This window comes from Syzygium oleosum, unplaced genomic scaffold (genome assembly GCF_021117445.2).
Source record: "Syzygium oleosum isolate NSW1041296 unplaced genomic scaffold, Sole_v2.1 Sole_v2.02, whole genome shotgun sequence".
In the NCBI taxonomy this organism is placed as follows: domain Eukaryota; kingdom Viridiplantae; phylum Streptophyta; class Magnoliopsida; order Myrtales; family Myrtaceae; genus Syzygium; species Syzygium oleosum.
In genome coordinates this window covers 23,078,956-23,096,791 of record NW_026607486.1, presented here as the reverse complement: position 1 = coordinate 23,096,791, position 17,836 = coordinate 23,078,956, and the positions used below count along the sequence as shown (strand labels likewise).

The window sequence follows — 17,836 nt, the reverse complement described above, 5'->3', positions numbered from 1 at the left end:
TTCTCTCGGCCAATAGCCTTTAGCCGCAAAATATTCTAGACAACACTAGAGAAGCATTGCCTGATTTCTTTGGATGATTCACGATCGTTTGTGCATCGAAAACCTTCGGACTGTGACCCAAGCATAATCCCATTCCCACATAATCCTCCAATATTGATTCTAAAGTCCAATATGTTTTGATTTTACTAGTGACTTGACTTCAAATTAGATTTTTTTTCACACATTGGAGCATGAACAAAGTCATGGCCACGGTTCGGAACCGGCGGTTCCGGTTCGTGGCCATGTGTGAACCGGAATCGGAACCGCCCCTAGCGGTTCCGGTTCCGATCCGGCCGGTTCCAGTTCCGAACCGGCCGGATCCGGTTCGTAATTTAAAAATTTTAAAAATAAATTATGAAATAAAAAAATAAATAATTATAAAAATATGAAATAATGAATTATTCAATATAAATTATAATCAAAATGAAAATTGTAGGGGTGATCGGTTCCCGGTCGAAACCGGGAACCGAACCGGTAAGACCGGTCTTTTAATTTTAGAACTAGGAACCGGATCGGCAAACCATAGAACCGGGAACCGGACCATTGGTCCGGTCCGATTCTAGGCGGTCCAATGGAATCCTTTGCTCTTAACTAGCAAAGGATCGTAGCCACAAAAGGCATACAACTTCACATGTTCATGGCTTGGCTTGGATTTTATAAACAACCCCTTTGATGGTTTCTTCATTCCCATTCGATGTGGAACTCTTGGCATTTGCATGAAGACAAGCCAAGAGTCTCATATTGAAGGCGTTCAAGGCAAACCGAGAGTCCTACATCGAATGAGAATGAAGAGACCATCAAAGGGGTTGTTTATAAAATCCAAGCCAAGCCTTGTAATTAGAGTTCAATACACCCAAGCCAAGCATTGCAATTGGAGATCAATGCACTTACAATGCATGGCAATTAGAGTTCAATTTGTTTTATAAAAACATTAATATCATTTAAAAAAAATAATTTGGAATCGGGCCCGTAGGCCACGGGCCGGTTCCGGTTCCGAACCGCGGGCCCGGTCAACGGGCCGGGCCCGGGTTTGACCGGGCCGGTTCCGGGCCAAAATCGGCCCGTGGCCATGACTACATGAACTCATTCAATCAACTGGCCCTTGTTGTATTATTTCAAGGGGTTAATATCACGAAAAATCTCAAACTGGTATACTTATGGTAAATTTACGTCAAACTAATTTTTTAATCACAAAAAACTCAAAATTGATATATCTGTGATAAATTTTTTCTAAACTAATTTTTTGACAATCAAAAACCCTAAACTGGTACACTTGTGACAAATTTACCTTTCGTTAAATTAGATTAATACCATGAAAAACTACAAATTGATAAACCGGTGAAAACCCCTAACTGGTACGCCCATTAATTGTCACATATCATCAAACTTAGAAATTTGACAATAAAATTTAACGAAAACTAATGGAGGGTGAATTTGTCACAATTGTATAAGCTTGGGGTTTTTTATGGTCAAAAAATTAATTTGAGATAAATTTGTCACAGGTGCCAGTTTGGGGTTTTTCATGGTATTAACCCATATTTCAATCTAAAAATCATGATTCTTATAATGAAAGCAGTAATTTAAATACGCCAAAATAATTCACATGCAAAAACATAAATCTCCAAAATTATAAAAATTGAAATCAGATAATTTGTTATCGATAACCATTTACATTCATTTCTAGATTATGATCTAATATGTATAAATACTATATTTCTTAACATATTTGATTATGTTTCCTTTGCTTCTTAAATGTTTGTAAATCACAGGCCATGTAATATTAATTTGGTTTAATCTAAATTAGTTGTCACACATCGTGCGTGTACATTTGCTTTTACGACAATATTGTAACTTTTACGAAAATCCCAAACTAGTACACCTGTGATAAATTTACCCCAAACTGTTTTTTTACTACAAAAAACCCAAAACCGGTACATCTGTGACAATTTTACTCCGAACTATTTTTTTGACGATCAAAAACCCTACATTGATACACTTGTGATAATTTTACCCCGAACTAATTTTTTGATCACGAAAAACTCCAAACTGATACACCTGTGACAAATTTACCCTCCGTTAGTTTCCGTTAAATTTTACTGTCAAATTGTTAAATTTGATGACACATGGTAATTGACGGGTGTACTAGTTTGGGGTTTTACCTCTCTATTTGTCATAAGTTTATCAATTTATGATTTTTCATGATATTAATCCAATTTAACAGACACTAATGGAGCGTAAATTTGTCACAAATGTATCAGTCTGGGGTTTTTAATGATAAAAAAATTAGTTCGGAGTAAAATTGTCATAAATATACCAGTTTAAGATTTTTGGTGGTTAAAAAATTAATTCGAGGTAAAATTGTCACAAATATACCATTGTGGGGTTTTTGGTAGTAAAAAAAATAGTTCGGGGCAAATTTATCACAAGTGTACCAATTTAAAGTTTTTGGTGGTAAAAAAATTAGTTCGGGATAAAATTGTCAGAAGTGTACCAATTTAGGGTTTTTCGTGATATTAATCCTATTTAAAAAGTGAGTAGTTACTCAATAAATGGGTATTATAATTGCAATGTTAATTTAGAAAAAGGAAAATTCCGACTAAAAAAGAATTAGAAAAGGAAAAATACAAGACAAATCACACATCTTGCTTATTTCGAAACAGGTTTAGTCGTGCAGAAATTTCTACAGGATACTTGGACTGAATAATTTCGAATAAACATAGTCTTTTCTCTAATTACAAGAGGGCCAGGTATATCAAATCTCTAATTTAGTGATCTCATCATAATTTTTCTTTCAATTCGCTTGAACAACAACAATCATGTCAATACAAATTGCCTTTTCTCTTAGTTCTTTTCTCTTCTTTTCTCCACAACCTATAACGATCTTCAAAGAAGGAGCAGCTTCTAGTGAAATTTCCACAATCTTATTTGCTTCCCGTTGTGAGTGGTGACAACTTTCTTCATTCCCACGGCCAAACACATGATCGGAGGTCGAGCAGCTCTGGGAATATTGTCGATCCGAGCATCTTCTGAGAGCCTTCTTCCATTTCTTTTCTCTATCCCTCCTGAAGAAGAAGAGGCTGATGATACTGGTTGGTCCATGACGTAACTCGAGACTAGTTCGCCCGTGCTTTGATCCAAAACACGCAGCACGCCGTCTATTCCACCGACCACTATCGTTGACGTGTCATACTGCATGTGTCCGAGCGAGTACAGCACGTTCGGGCTCACCCGTCTTTCCCACAGAACCCCCATTTTCCTGAATAATTAGCATCTTCTCATTTATCAGCTGCTTTATTTTAGGGTATCGAATATCGAGACCAAATAAAGCCCACACACATTCTACATGTTCAGAAAGGGGGGACATTCTTAATTTCATTAAGGTACCCAAAGCAGAGAAAGTGACAGTCATCAACTATAAGTACCTGAGATCCCAACAAGATGCATATCCGGAAGCACATCCAGCAAACACTAAATTTGAACAAGGGTTGAAACACAATGTCTTTATGCCTGTCAAAAATAGATTTAAGTTCAAGTAGTTTAGATATGGTGCAAGCATCTCCTGAATCAATCTATAGAATCCGGCTGAAGGAAGAAAAAGAAACTCTCAGTGTAGACAAACAAGATAAATTTGACTCATGATATGACAAAGGTTTTGATGTTTAAGTGCACATGCAACCTAAAATCATGCAGCAAAGAGGAAGATCAGCAATCGTGAGACCACTTTGACCATATTTTAGACTCTTGAGACGGTGCTATGAAGATCCATCATGACATTCATCAGTATCACATTGCAGACCAAAAGAAAGAACCATGAACAATTGAATCCTACACAACCAAAACCCACCAGTCCGCACTGATACCACCATGGCCACTTGCGACAAAATATTAAATATTCAGGAAATATTTCCCCATGCAAAGGGAAAAGGACTAGCTGAGAGACAAGTTACAATCAAGAGCTTATGGAATCTAGTTTCAGAAACAACTAAAAAGTTGGAGGACAAACCAGAATTATTCTTAAAGGCATTGGCTATATAACCAGAGAGAATTTCCATCACCTGCGTTCCTACAACATGCGTGCAGAACCTTGTGCTAAACCAATGCTCGAAATTCGCAGAATGAAAATGCATTAGAAATTCATAGGTCTAGACAGTAACTGATAAAAATCTAAATTGAACATGACAACTTGAAACTCCCCATGTAAACCCACTCAAACAAAACCAATTCTACAGATATATGCTGTTTGGAAAATTAGCTAAACAAACAAGGAAACAACCTATGCGGTCATTTGGCCTCAATGTTGCTACTCGCTCATCAGATGAAAGACCTGATATTGTGATGCTCCCAAGCGAGGAACCACTAAAAATCAACTGCTCACCGCTCAAAGATAAGCAGGTCACTGGGGCAGAATGCATCCTGCAGTCAACCAGAACAATCATTAGCAAGTCACTACAATATCATTACCTCCCTGATGCATCATAAGAGGATTGACATCGAACTTAGTTTCACCGAAGAAATTCTATCGACAGAAATTGCATTTCAACAAGCAAATCAGAATAACATACCTAATGATTCGAGAACATTTCCTACTGTACATGTCAAACACACGAACAGTACCATCCTCACATCCAACAACTGCCTCGGGATCAAGGTAACTGCAGATCAGATGTCAGTCTTACAATGACCAAATCTGTGTCATGACACCAACAAATACACTTGAGAGAAAAATAAAGAAACTAACTTAATGGAGCCTATATTTCAATAGGTATGCATCCTAGAGACAAATGACAGAATGAACACGTATGATAAAGCAACGTTAATTGCACCGAGTCATGTTATAAGATCAAAAGAGCTGCTGTTTAATTGTTCAATGCTTCAAAGGTATGACTATTTTGCTACTTTCCTGATCAAGGACAGTCCAGAATAATTCCTAGTGTTCTTGATCAGAATGGAAGTTCAATTTGTTCTCATCCATATAAAATTGGAATATGCTGATCCACATAATCACGAGAAAGACATCCCAAATTCACTTCCAATATGAACATTAGATACTGAGCCACATGACAAGTCCATAACATGGAATGCCTATTTCCATGCAATGAAGCAAAAACGTCTCTGTTAATAAAAATCTGGAAAACCCGATAGACTATTTCCCATGGAAATTGAAAGTATAGCGGTTTTTCATGAATCCATTTCTCTGAGAAGGCTAATAATAAGTATATTTAACCTGGCAAACCTGATAGACTATTTCCCATGGATATTGAAAGTATAGCAGGTTTTCATGAACCTATTACTCAGAGAAGGCAAATAATATCCAAGTAAGTATATTTCAACGCACCGCAGACACAAGCCCTTCGGAAACGTTCCTTCACGGGAGGGAAATATGCTTCTCTGGCCCCCACGCCTCCATATGCCTATGCGAGTGCCAATTAAGCCAACGATCTGCAGAAAGTCGACTGGAGAATTTTAGAGTTTCTTATGTATATAGCTGCAACATATTATCCAATTGAGCAAACTTTAATCGTCATTAGACCTTCAAATATCTCAAGAACCAGCAACTAGTCAACCACATGATAAAGTTGGAGAGTATTAGCTATATGATGTTCAGCAAGAGGAAAAAATAATTACAATAGAAACATGGCAAGCCATGATGCCTTTCTGTGCAGGAAGCACCTTAATATGGAAATTTTGGGTTGTCCAGAGAAATTGCCAGCATATGTTTCTGAATGAAAGGGTATCTCAAATTTAATTAAAGTTGCAATATCATGTTCTTGATGAAAATTAGACTGTTAAGACAAAAGAGCACCTCCTATGCACAGACATAACTGTATTACATATACGGTCTTATCTGTGCAAGAATGTGTCTTCCCACTTCCACCATCTCGAGACGGAGAAAACTTAATAGTACCTTGCTTTCATCAAAATCATAATCGATTAAAGAAACTGCATGTGGAATAGCATACTCTCCAAGGCATTTGTAACTTTCAGCTGACCAGAGACGCATAACCTAACATCACAGCACATCGTTAGTGCCCATGACAAAAAGAGAAGTCAGCCACCAGAAAAAGACTGAAAGAACATTATCGCAATTTAGCAAGTGAATGGTGTATATATTTCGGTTGAAAAATGAATGATATATTAAAATAAAACTTAACGAGAGAGAGAATATTAAGAGTTAACCCCTGCGCAAGAGCTGATTAATCACTGCCTTAGACCTCAACTGACATTTTGTCAGAAATTAGACACGATAAGTTTACCCCACCAGCATGAATCGTTCGAAAACAACTCTCAAGACAGCTGTTTGATTAATTTGTACAGTTTAATGTGCCACCATAGTGAGAAGCTAGCAACAAGTCACAAGGGCGAGAAACAAGATAGAAATTAAAAAGTCCCCGACCTATTAATCATGTAACCAGCTTATGAGAAGGTAGAGAAATACAATAGGATAACGCAGTATAAAAAAGTTTGCACTTTTTCTTCTAATTTCAGGTTAATTCTATCGTACCTCTGGCCAGAGGAAAAGAAAAAAGAAAACCCCATAATATTACATGATATGAGAACAAATATTTTTTGTTTGGCTTGTAGCTCATGCCACAAATGTATTGCACACAACAAGATCCTATCAACAAGAAAAGCAAAGGAAAACAACTCATAAAATTCAAATTCTTTTCATGACTTCCTTGCTATTAGCTGTAGACTATGCCGCCCCAGGAATCATCCAAGTAAATCTCATAATGGTACCTCTTTCAAGAAAACCCTGAGAATAAAGTAGGATAGCATTAAAGAAGACCATACCTTGTCACCTACACCAGTGAGGATTGAACTCATCTTCATCCGGCACTGATTGACCCTAACAGAGAGTATGATTAAAAGTTAGTCTAACAAAAAAAATTTGGAACAGTGGATAAAAAATTCTAAATCTTATTTTGGACTACTTACAAAACCTTGGTAAATATCAAATTCCCCTGTTCTGATTAAGATTTCAATTAATCTCTTTGCCGAATAAACTCCGTCAGATATTAAATCATATAAAACTGAGGAATTGTTTAACCCTTGCAATTCTTTCGATCTCTTCCTCAGTTACTCACTAACAGATCATATGCCATATGCTCACCAAAAGGTACTAAACACTATGTCATGGTAAGTAAAGCATGCGATTACCCTGTCCCATCAATGGTAAACGACCAGAAACACTTGCTCGTAAAGAAGCAGAAAGAAATTGCTCCTGATAATGAGCAAAAGTTCATGCTAACAGAGGGTAATCACCAAAGCAACAAATGGATCACGGTTTCATTCAAATTCAACCATGGAGGAGAGAAAGTGAGACTGCAGTGGTGATGGAAATCTTACCCAATTGAATGCCCTTTCCATTGATCAACTTCAACATGGCCTACTCTCAAAGAAGATTGGTGATGTGCTATCGCCCATTCCCGCATATGGTATCTCAGTGGTTTCTGCGAGAGTGCGGGCATATCGGAAGAATGTGCATAGCTGCCACGCTGCCTATGATACAAGTCCTGCAACAACTTGGATTTGTTGACAATCTTGTTCCTGCAAAACCAAAGTGGTAAAAGGCGTTTCAAAATGAAGCATATCCCACCAAACTCTTTGATTCACCGAAAACAACAAAGGCTGCTTTTAAGCCCAACCCAAAAACGGCCACACCAAGATTATGACTATGCTCTCCCCAAAATCCCCAAGACACAAGCATCATTTGCAGCACTTCCAGCATTTCCAATCCGAACCCCTCATAATTCAACTCGTTCCAATACACCGCCCACTATATTATCATCAACTAGATGGCGAGCGAAGGGTTAAAGACACCTTAAGAAGCACAATTCCGAGAAATTTTCCAACTTTGGACACTAAATTGAACTAAAGTGCCAAACGAGAGGGATAGGGAGAGGCAGACCAGAATTTGCAGACGGAAGAACAGTGAGCGAGGTCGAAGGGGCCAAGGAAGGAGAAGACCACGCAGAGAATGTCGTGGTCGAGAGAGTTTATGGAGGTGGTTCTCTCGCCGCCGCTCCTCTTCCTGGTCGGCGGCCTCCCGTCGGCGAGCGACGGTCCCGTCATGCCACCGGCGGCGGTAGATTCCCTTGGCCCGAATCCGACAGTTCGCGGGAGACCAAGGCTTTCGAAGTATGTCTCTTCAACTACTCAGACAGCACTCGCACTCGGGCAAAGTCACGTAACCCAAATTTAAGACTTGGAAAATTTCTTTGGTTTGTCAAGTTGGATCCAACTCGGTTGTGTCGAAAGTAATCCGATCAAAATTGAACAATTTTAATGTAATATAATATTAGCTATTCATAAGCCATTCAATTCGATTCCAATTATTGACAATTTTTCTTCTTAAACTGTTGCTATTAACGAATGGACGACTCTATAAACCGGCTTCTTAAATCGGTAGGGGAGCTATATTGCTTGGGTCGTGTCATAAGCTAAGGGTTCTCGTTGTACATGAGCAATATGGAAATATAGGTTACCATTGCATTGACGAACAAAACCACTTGCATGGATAAGCTCAAGGATCGAGTTATAGACGGGGTGTGAAAGTGACATATGATATTTAAAATTAGGCTGTTTTTTTTAATAGGTTTTGGACTTTTTAAACCCCTGCTTAATCCTTAAAAGAATGCTTGATCGATTCATACCCACAAGATAATTAGCAAAAACATATAGGTCTGTACTTTTGGAATAGTGCCTTCCCTCCGGAGATTTTCGAAAGTAAGATAAGAACGGAAATGAAATTGCAATTACCTAAAGGTGTCAAATAAGTGCGTCGACAGATCATTCAGATCGACTCAAATAACCCATATTTCCATGTTTGAACAAAATCGACTATATTAATTAATTAATTTTAATAGTTGTCAAATAACTTTTGATATGCTGCTTCAACTTGTAATACGTTCAAGTAGAAGGCCTTGCATGTAGGTGTCGTTGCACCCAGGCTGGAGTCCATTATCTAACTATCGTACGGAGGTCAATTCAATCATAAACCTATGTTACGGATAGTAATTCAATCATAAATCTTTCAGTTGTGTCAATTTAGTTATAAATCATTTGGTGATTTTCCAATTTAGTCTTAAACCTTTTAATTATGTCAATGCAATTCTAAACCTTTTTGATGATTTGCCAATTTACCACCAAGAGGGAGCTTAAATTCAGATCCGTTAACATATTCAGGTGGACTCATTAAGCCAATGAGTTAATTTCTCCGACGTGTTATCGAACACAACTCACGTGTGCATATCAACAACCTCGCCAATTTTCTCTGCTTTCACATTCCTCTCCGCATCATTATCTTTGTTAAAAGAGAAATAATGAAGTTCTTGAATTCCTAAATAACTGAAGAATTACATATGCGCCCATGTGAATTACCCAAGAAAGAGAAAAATAACGGAGACAAAAGCGAGTCCTCAAGCATTAATCCATCATCTTCAAGCACTTGAAAGGGTCTTATTTTGGTGGGAGTGGAGAGCCAGCAAGGAAGTGAGAGATGAGAGAGAGAGCTCTCTTGGGCTGATAGCTCGGCACCTGATGCCCCGCTCCTCGCACCGTCGCAAACGTCAGGTCTCCCTCGTACACTTGCACGTACCCTCCGACCTATGTACATTAAAGACGGTGCGGGTTACTTCCCGTTCAGCAAATCGAGCCAATTGATCCCTCTACGAGGAGGGGATCCAAGACGAGAATGATCAAAGGGTATGTAACTCAAAGGGGTCGATGTCGTGAAAACAAGTAAGCCGCCTCACCTCGCCCCCGAGGAACCAAGGACGCCATGGACTCTTTGTGCGGAGGCTCATCTTGCTAAGAGACCTCTGGGTCGATGTCACCGGCACTCTTGCATCCGTATCCCCGCTGCATTTTCAGTCGTTCGTTAGTCATACCCCAACTTCAATCACCCACAAACAAATACGTTTATTTTCTATATATACACACCCACCTGAACACCCAAACGCGGAGCCCATTGGACATGAATTCTTGGAGGAGAGGGAGGACGGTGGAAGGGCCCCACTCCCAGCCCTGGATAACATCGCTGCAGGCTTCCCAGTCGTAATCGAGCTTCGTCACGTTGGCATGAAGTGCCTCTTGCACATCTTCTCTGTTCATGTACGCATGCACGTAGTAGTCTTCACACGGGTCGAAGTCCATGATCTATTAAGGTTTTGCATATCATCGTTCAAAAGTGCAGAAGTTCGTGTGGAAAAAAGAAAGAAGCAAATGGATTTGAGCTCACGTCGGTCTTCTTGGGATGGGCAGTCAGGTTGGAAGAGAAGCACGGAGGGGCGTAGATGTCGTAAATGTTAATGTAAGAAACATCACCATCCGCCTGCGACGTAGCCGAAAGGCATTGGCTTCCTCTATCGCTGGCCTTTAGTGAAAAGTTGCAATACTTTTGAATTGCATTCCATGTTTCTTGGGATATCAATGCATGCGTAGCGAAGTACTCATACATCCCTCTGTTGTCTGTCTCGTCGTTGAGAACTGCGTTTCCAATCTACATGCGTCCATATATCCTCAGTTGAAACAACTTACTATAATTATGAGTCATGGATAAAGACTACGCAACTTGTCAAAACAACTTACTATAATCCCTTTGAGGTTGATAAGGGTCTTGTTTGCCTTCTTGTTGTTGAATAGGATGTTGTGAGCGAGCTGAGGTACGAAATGACCAGCGTAGCTCTCGCCTGCAATGTAGAAATCCCGGTTCTTGTACTCGGGAAACCTCTCCAGCCAATTTAACAAGAATACATAATTGTCCACAGCTGTTTTGCTGTCTCCGTTTGTTCTATAGTCCGACGTTGTGTTAGAATAAGAAAAACCAACACCAACCGGAAACTCTAGGAACAACACGTTCGCAGCTGCCCTCATAAAACAAATAATTGATCCGCCCTATCAGCGAAAAGAAAAAGGTGAAATACTTTCAAAAACACTAAATTGTATATTTTAAATACTTCACCTGTATTCCATGCAAATTTATTTCTGTAGAGAGTCTTCCCGTCGCTATAGACTCGGAACGGTCCGTGTTCCTGCATTGCTCCATAGGCGAGGGATGAGCAACCGGGCCCTGAAAAAACAGCACAAATAGCTAAGATTTACTCACTCAAACGCACCAGAAAATAATATAAGTATGATTGACAAAATAACGACGCAGATAGATAACCAAAAGAGTGATATAGATGGCTCATCTGTGCTTGTATATGCTCTGTAGAAAATTAAGAGGACGGTGCTATATTCATTGGACCAATTCAATTCTGCGATGTTCTATATCACTGATAATCAATTCAGATGTTGGAATTGACAAGATGAATAATTAAGGTAGATTAGAAAATCATGATAACTTATGTTAGTATACTTTGACTATAGGCTGCACCTAAAAATACGAAAGACATGTAGCAACGCTTGAGCGCAAAGCACCTGCATCATATTAAGATATCAATATGACCGCTCGAAGTGTTTCAGAATCAATAAAAGCCAACCACCACAATTAGAAACATGATTAGATCTCGTGACAAAGTTATATTTATTATTTTATGGTAGAATACTTATATCGATTGATGAAGTTTAAGTTCAACCTAGTATGACGCCGTAACTATCATGCAATTATATATCTCGACTTTAAAAACCGTAATAAATTCCTAAGCGAAGAGAATAATATACTTGCATTGGAGATCAAGCAAATTCGGGAAAACTACAGCACTTACCTCCGTTAAACCATAGAAGAAGCGGCATCGAGTCTTTCTTTCGCCCCGCTTCGGCAAAATAATAATAAAAGGCTCGACCGGCTGATTCATCGACGGTGACATAACCACCATAATGATCGAATTCGACCGGCGGTTGTCCAGTCAACCTTTGGATCTTATCTTTCTCCTTAAGTCCTTCTTGACGATAAATCCTAGAATTGAGAATTTCATGGTAGTCGCTCGCCTGAAAAAGGCTCATGTCAGTACCAGACTTCTTGGACTTCGCTTTGTATAGAGAATCAAGAGGGTCTCCTTGCTTCTTTCCATGGATGTGAACAAGCGACGACAAGATACATAAAGAGAAGAGAAGAAGAGAAGAACGAGCTTTAGGGTTTCTCTCCATTCTCTCTGCTCTGAGAGAGAGAGAGAGAGAGAGAGAGAGAGAGAGAGAGAGAGAGAGAGAGAGAGAGAGAGAGAGAGAGAGAGAGAGAGAGAGAGAGAGAGTGTGTGTGTGTGTGTTTAATGGTGGTTGTAATATATAGAATTGGATTCGAATTGGCTGTGTATATAGAAAATCGGAAGAAAGAGAAGATGGCAACTGGTGATTGAAGGGGAAAGTCTCCACAACCTGAGTAAGCTTGATTAGATCTAGGTAATTATATCCATGCAATTAAGAATTTTTCTTTTATTTTCGGAATCATGTTGTGCCATATGACTCCAATATAGACAGTCTTTGCTCATACGGAAACCCAAGCCGCTTATTATAGAAATACTTTCATTTTATCGAATCGAATCGGATATAATATATGATTTGTTACTATATATGGATATTGTGGCTTAATATTCATGATGTATCTTTAATTAAATTATTCTACAGCTTCCTTTTATTACCTTTTTTTTCTTTTGTAACCATATTAAGTTTTGAAATTAAACTTTTCTGCACTTAATATCATTTGGTGTGTTTGATAACCACTAGATACACACAACTTGATTAATTGGTTTAAGTTAAAAATCACTCATTATGTTGAATAAGAATAACTTACTTAATTAAGTGACGAAACATACAATAGAAACTAAAATCATTCTGGTTATATTATCAAAACCTTCTGGTGATGCTCATTATTCCATGTTCAGCATGAAAACAATAAAACAAATTAATTAATTTCATATGTTTTCAAATAACATTTTTATTTTTATCTTCACTACTTTTCGGAGCTTAATATTCATAATTTAAAACTTCTTTGATCCTCTATCAATGTTCATTTACCTTTCTCACCAACACCTTAAATATATCATCTAATATATGAAATTACCTACCTTTTTTGTGTGACTAACTTTTATATGTCTAGGTTAGGGAAAAGAATAGCAGGAGTGTCATAACTTTCGTATAGTGTTCACTTGAGTGTCATAACTTTTTTTTTCGGCTTACTTGAGTGCCATATCGGAGTAAAATCGATCATTTAAGTGCCATTTCCGGCAAATCATCATACGTGGATTTTTTTAAAAAAAAATTATTAGTTGTCTACGTCAGTGCCGACGATACCACGTCGAACGACCGGCGTCCACGTCAGATTTTCCGAAGAGGCAAATCGTCAATGGCACTTAAGTGATCGTTTTCTCAAATTTAGAGCACTCAAGTTAGCGTCGTACGAAAGTTAAGGCACTCCTAGTGTACTTATCCCAAAAATGATTATACATGTGCCCATTGAAGGAGTCACTACTTAAATATTTGGGAAAATTATCAATTTAGTCCTAAACTTATTGTACAGACATCAATTCAGTTTAACTTTCCAATTTTGTCAATATACTCCTACACATATGCACGATATTGAAAAGTAGTTTTTCCTGCCAATTGCAGTCGCAAATTGCAACGTGGAAATCAACAAATTGCCCACACCAGCATGCCACCTAGGATTGCCGATGATGACTAAATGCCACGTCCAGCAATTAGCAAAAAAATCTACATTGTAATATTGCCCAAAAATTCAGGACTACATTGACAAAACTTAAAAAGTAAGGCTGATAAAGTGGAATGGTTAGTTATTGACAAGAAAATTATGACAATTGTAATTGCATTATTAGACAATCCAATCAAATCATTAGCAAATACATATTTTTTGCTAATTCTAAATGTACCAGAATTTCCAAAGAAACAAAAGAAAAAAATGTAATAAATAATCTTAAACATGGGACGTGCAAGAGATATTATGGTCAATTTAAGGTAATAGGGGGCGTCGGAAGTCAAAAAATGGATAGAAAAAAGGCTATTATGCGTTTAACCTTATCACATAATTGCTCGTTTATTTGTTAAACTTAACATACTTATTTATATTTGAGTTGATGCGAGTAAAATAAGGAGAAAGTATTATGGGTTTTTGGAGTCAAGGGCCGTATGATGGTTGGGAAAAAGGAGAGGCAAATGATGTAATTTATAATTTACATTGCTTATGTATTAGTACATAATAATTGATTTGATGATATTTTAATTTTGATCTTTGTTGAAAATTATATTTAAAATAGGAAAAATTTCAAATCAGTAGCCAAAGTGGGGTATTTTCTCAAAAAATGGTCTAAAGTGAACGTAGTATCAAATAAGGGCATGAAGTGCCTAATCGGTCTTAAATAAGGGCCCGAAGTGCCCAATTAGTCTCAAGTAAGGGCTTAGATTCACCGGCCGGTCAAATGCTCACCGGCCGGCAAGCACATCACTATTCCGGCGATCGGAACAAAGACAATTTCGTATTTTACTTTTTAAATTTTATTTTTATTTTTATTTATTTCTTTTCCTTTTCCTTTTCTTCTTCTTTTTTTTTCCTCTTTTCCCTCCACCGGCCATAGCTAGGGCCGGCGGAGGTTGCCGGAATCAGGCGAGGGCGGCCCTCACCTAGGCTGGGTGGGCGAGGGTCGACCCTCGCCAGATCCAGCGAGGGCGAGGCTCGATGCCGGCGGGGGCGATGGTCACCTCGCCCGACCCATTACTTCAAAGCAACGTCCGCACGAGGAGAACAAGCGCTTCCCCGTCTTTCTCCATCATTTCATCGTGAGCTGAAATTCGCTCTCAGGCTCTCGCATTCCGATGAGCTGAAGCGGAAGCCTGCCGATGAGCTCGCCCGGGGAAGCGAGCGCTCTGTCTGCTCGGGCGACCGGCGGCTCCGCCTTCGTGGAGAGACCCTCCGAGATGGTCCTAGCTCGCTACCGCTCGCCGCCGAAGAAGGGGAAGCCCCAAGGGCGCGAGGTCACCGTCCTCAGTGCCTTCCTCTTCTCCTCTCCTTCTCAAGGTTCTCTTCTCTATCGAGCTCGAGTCTGTTGCTTCGATTCGTTTATTGGTTCTGATAGGATCGAGCATGATTCCGTTTTGTCTCGTGAATCTCTCTCTCAGAACTGGAAGTGGTTTCGCTCGGAACGGGGACTAAGTGCATCGGGCGTTCTTTGCGAAGCCTCCGCGGCGAGGCAACCATCACCCCCGCCGGCGTCGGGCGACCCTCGCCAAATGCGACGAGAGCAACCCTCGCCCTCGCTGGATCTGACGAGGGTCGACCCTTGCCCGCCCAACCCCAGCGAGGGCGGCCCTCCCCCGACGGCGGCAAGGACAGCCTCCGCCTGAGGCCGGCAACCTCTGTGGGCCCCTGCTATGGCCGGCGAAGGGAAAAGAGGAAAAAAAAAAGAAGAAGAAAAGGAAAAGGAAAAGAAAAAAGAAACAAAAGAAACAAAAAAAATTTAAAAAGTAAAAGACAAAATTGCCCTTGTTCCGATCGCCGGAACTGTGACATGCTTGCCGGCGGGTGAGCATTTAACCGGCCGACGAACCCAGCCCCTTACTTGAGATTAATTGGGCACTTCATGCCCTTATTTAACACTATGTCCACTTTGACCCTTTTTTGAGAAAATGACCCCACTCTGGGTACTGATTTGAAATTTTCCCTTTAAAATATTTTGGATTTTATATGCAATATTGGGCCTCATTCATTAGAAGTACTTAGTTTTGTATATATAGTACCCACTTCTATACATATATCATATAAAGAATTAATTAATGCAAGACATTTGTCTACATGGGACCCTTATGGTAAAGTTTAAAGGGATAACTGCATTAATTGGGCCCTCCCCAACCTTTTCACTTATAAATAAAAGTGGGCAAAAGTACATTAGAAGTGCCATAACTTGTGTACGGCGATCATTTTGGTGCCATAACTTTTTTTCGGATCACTTTGGTGCCAACTTTTTTGAAAATCGATCACTTTAGTGCAAATGCTGACGTGGCTCGCCGGAAATCCGATGTGGCGCTGACACGGCTCGCCGGAGAGGTCCACGGCTCGCTGAAGAGGTCTAGTCAGCATTAAAAACCAAAAACGACGCCGTTTAGCCCTCTGACGTGTACTTTTTTTTAAAAAAATTATATTATATTGAAAAAAAAAAAAAAACCTGCAGCAGCGGCGAGGGCAGCCGCTGCTGCCGCCAACCCACCACCGCCAGGAAGGCCCGGCGGTGGTGGGCGCAGTGGTCGGCGAGGGTCGCCGGCCTCTGGCCGGGGCCCGGCAACCCTCGCCGAGCCCAGCGAGGGCCGGATCTGGCGAGGCGAGACCTCGTCGTCGCTACCCAGGCGACGGCGAGGTCTCGCCTCGCCCAGCAAACGGCAAGGCCAGACCTCGCCGTCGCCTGGGTCGCGACAACGAGGTCTCGCCTCGCCGGACGAAGGCGAGGCCAAACCTCGCCGTCGCTTGGGTCGCGACGGCGAGGCGCGGCCTCGCTCGGCCGGGCGAGGCGAGACCTCGTCGTCGCCGGGTCGCGACGGCGAGGTCTCGCCTCGCCCGGCGAAGGCGAGGCCGACCTCGTCGTCGCGACCCGGGCGACGGCGAGATCTCGCCTCGCCGAATCTGGCCCTCGCTGGGCTCGGCGAGGGTTGCCGGATCCGGCCCTCCCTGGGCTCGGCAAGGGTCGCTGGGCCCCGGCCAGGGGCCGGCGACCCTCGCCGACCACTGTAACCACCACCGCCGGCCCTTCCCGGCGGTGGTGGGTTGGCGGCAGCAGCGGCGAGGCCTCCCTCGCCGCTGCTGCAACTTTTTTAAAAAAATTAAAAATTAAAAAATTCGAAAAAAAGCCACGTAATTTCTACTGTGTACAAGTCAGACCATTTTTTTTTAATATAAATGCCAGGTCAGCTTCTTGGCCAGAATTTTGGCCGGAGTCACTAAAGTGATCGATTTTCCTCCGACTTTGCACCAAAATGATCCGAAAAAAAGTTATGGCACCAAAGTGATCGCCGTACACAAGTTATGGCACTTCTAGTGTACTTTTGCCAATAAAAGTGTTTGGGATAAAAACAGTAGGAGCGCCATAACTTTCGTACGGCACTCACTTGAGTGCCAAATCGGAGTAAGATCGATCATTTGAGTGTCATTCCCGGTAAATGATCCTACTTGAATTTTTTTTATTAATTTTCCATTACAATGTGGATTTTTTTTTATTTTTGATTTTTTTTTATTAATTATCCACGTCAGCGTCAGCGATGCCACGTAGGACGACTAGCGTCCACATCGGATTTTCCGGCAAGGCAAATCGCCAATGACACTTGATTGATCGTTTTTTCAAATTTGTGGCGTTCAAGTGAGCGAAAAAAAATTATGATACTTAAGTGAGCGCCGTATGAAAGTTATGGTACTCTTAGTGTACTTATTATATCTAAGTTATGTACTAGCTAGTTTTGGTTTACTAATTCTCATTTGAGTTGCTTACCAATGATTATTAGGCTTTTTGTTTTTAACTTAGCAACTTTTCTATGGAGTTATCACTTTTATTTAATGCTAAGCCCAAATGTAGAGAAGCTAATGACCCAAACCAGATCATGACAATGCAATCTATCCATGAGACCGACGGATGGAATGCCTAACGAGCCGAACAATTAAGTTTACCCATAAAGCCCATCGACCAAGTACTTATGAGCTCGTCAATCAGGAGTTTCCAATTATTGGATTTTAAGTGAAGTTAACAACACATGGCATTGATCAATTGACTCAAAGCATGCACAAAAGTTGAAGACCGAGCCAACGAGGATCATTGACCAACAGATAACCATAGCTAAAAGAATCAGGAGCAATTACAAATCATCTTTA

At 40.5% G+C, this 17,836-nt stretch overlaps 2 protein-coding genes across 4 annotated transcripts; both read right to left on the bottom strand.

Moving 5' to 3' along the window:
• Window positions 1–2,661: 2,661 nt before the first annotated feature.
• LOC115684832 (F-box/WD-40 repeat-containing protein At3g52030) lies at window positions 2,662–8,227 on the bottom strand. Of its 3 annotated transcripts, none has more exons than XM_056308654.1 (9): window positions 7,949–8,227; window positions 7,387–7,587; window positions 6,832–6,886; window positions 5,945–6,043; window positions 5,375–5,478; window positions 4,602–4,691; window positions 4,415–4,452; window positions 3,462–3,546; window positions 2,662–3,295 (listed from the first exon to the last, which is right to left on the bottom strand). In XM_056308654.1, the coding sequence occupies exons 1-9, from the start codon at window positions 8,110–8,112 to the stop codon at window positions 2,941–2,943; spliced, it is 1,191 nt and encodes a 396-aa protein (XP_056164629.1). In that variant the 5' UTR covers window positions 8,113–8,227; the 3' UTR covers window positions 2,662–2,940. The 3 variants fall into 3 exon arrangements, with proteins under 3 accessions (XP_056164629.1, XP_030465575.1, XP_056164628.1); XM_030609715.2 differs by having other exon boundaries at window positions 4,313–4,452; window positions 7,949–8,226; XM_056308653.1 differs by lacking the exon at window positions 5,945–6,043 and having other exon boundaries at window positions 4,313–4,452.
• A 1,131-nt stretch (window positions 8,228–9,358) lies between these two features.
• LOC115684833 (serine carboxypeptidase-like 40) lies at window positions 9,359–12,150 on the bottom strand. Its single transcript, XM_030609717.2, has 7 exons — window positions 11,748–12,150; window positions 11,003–11,110; window positions 10,630–10,904; window positions 10,280–10,540; window positions 9,986–10,197; window positions 9,795–9,900; window positions 9,359–9,645 (listed from the first exon to the last, which is right to left on the bottom strand). The coding sequence occupies exons 1-7, from the start codon at window positions 12,127–12,129 to the stop codon at window positions 9,499–9,501; spliced, it is 1,491 nt and encodes a 496-aa protein (XP_030465577.1). The 5' UTR covers window positions 12,130–12,150; the 3' UTR covers window positions 9,359–9,498.
• Window positions 12,151–17,836: the final 5,686 nt, after the last annotated feature.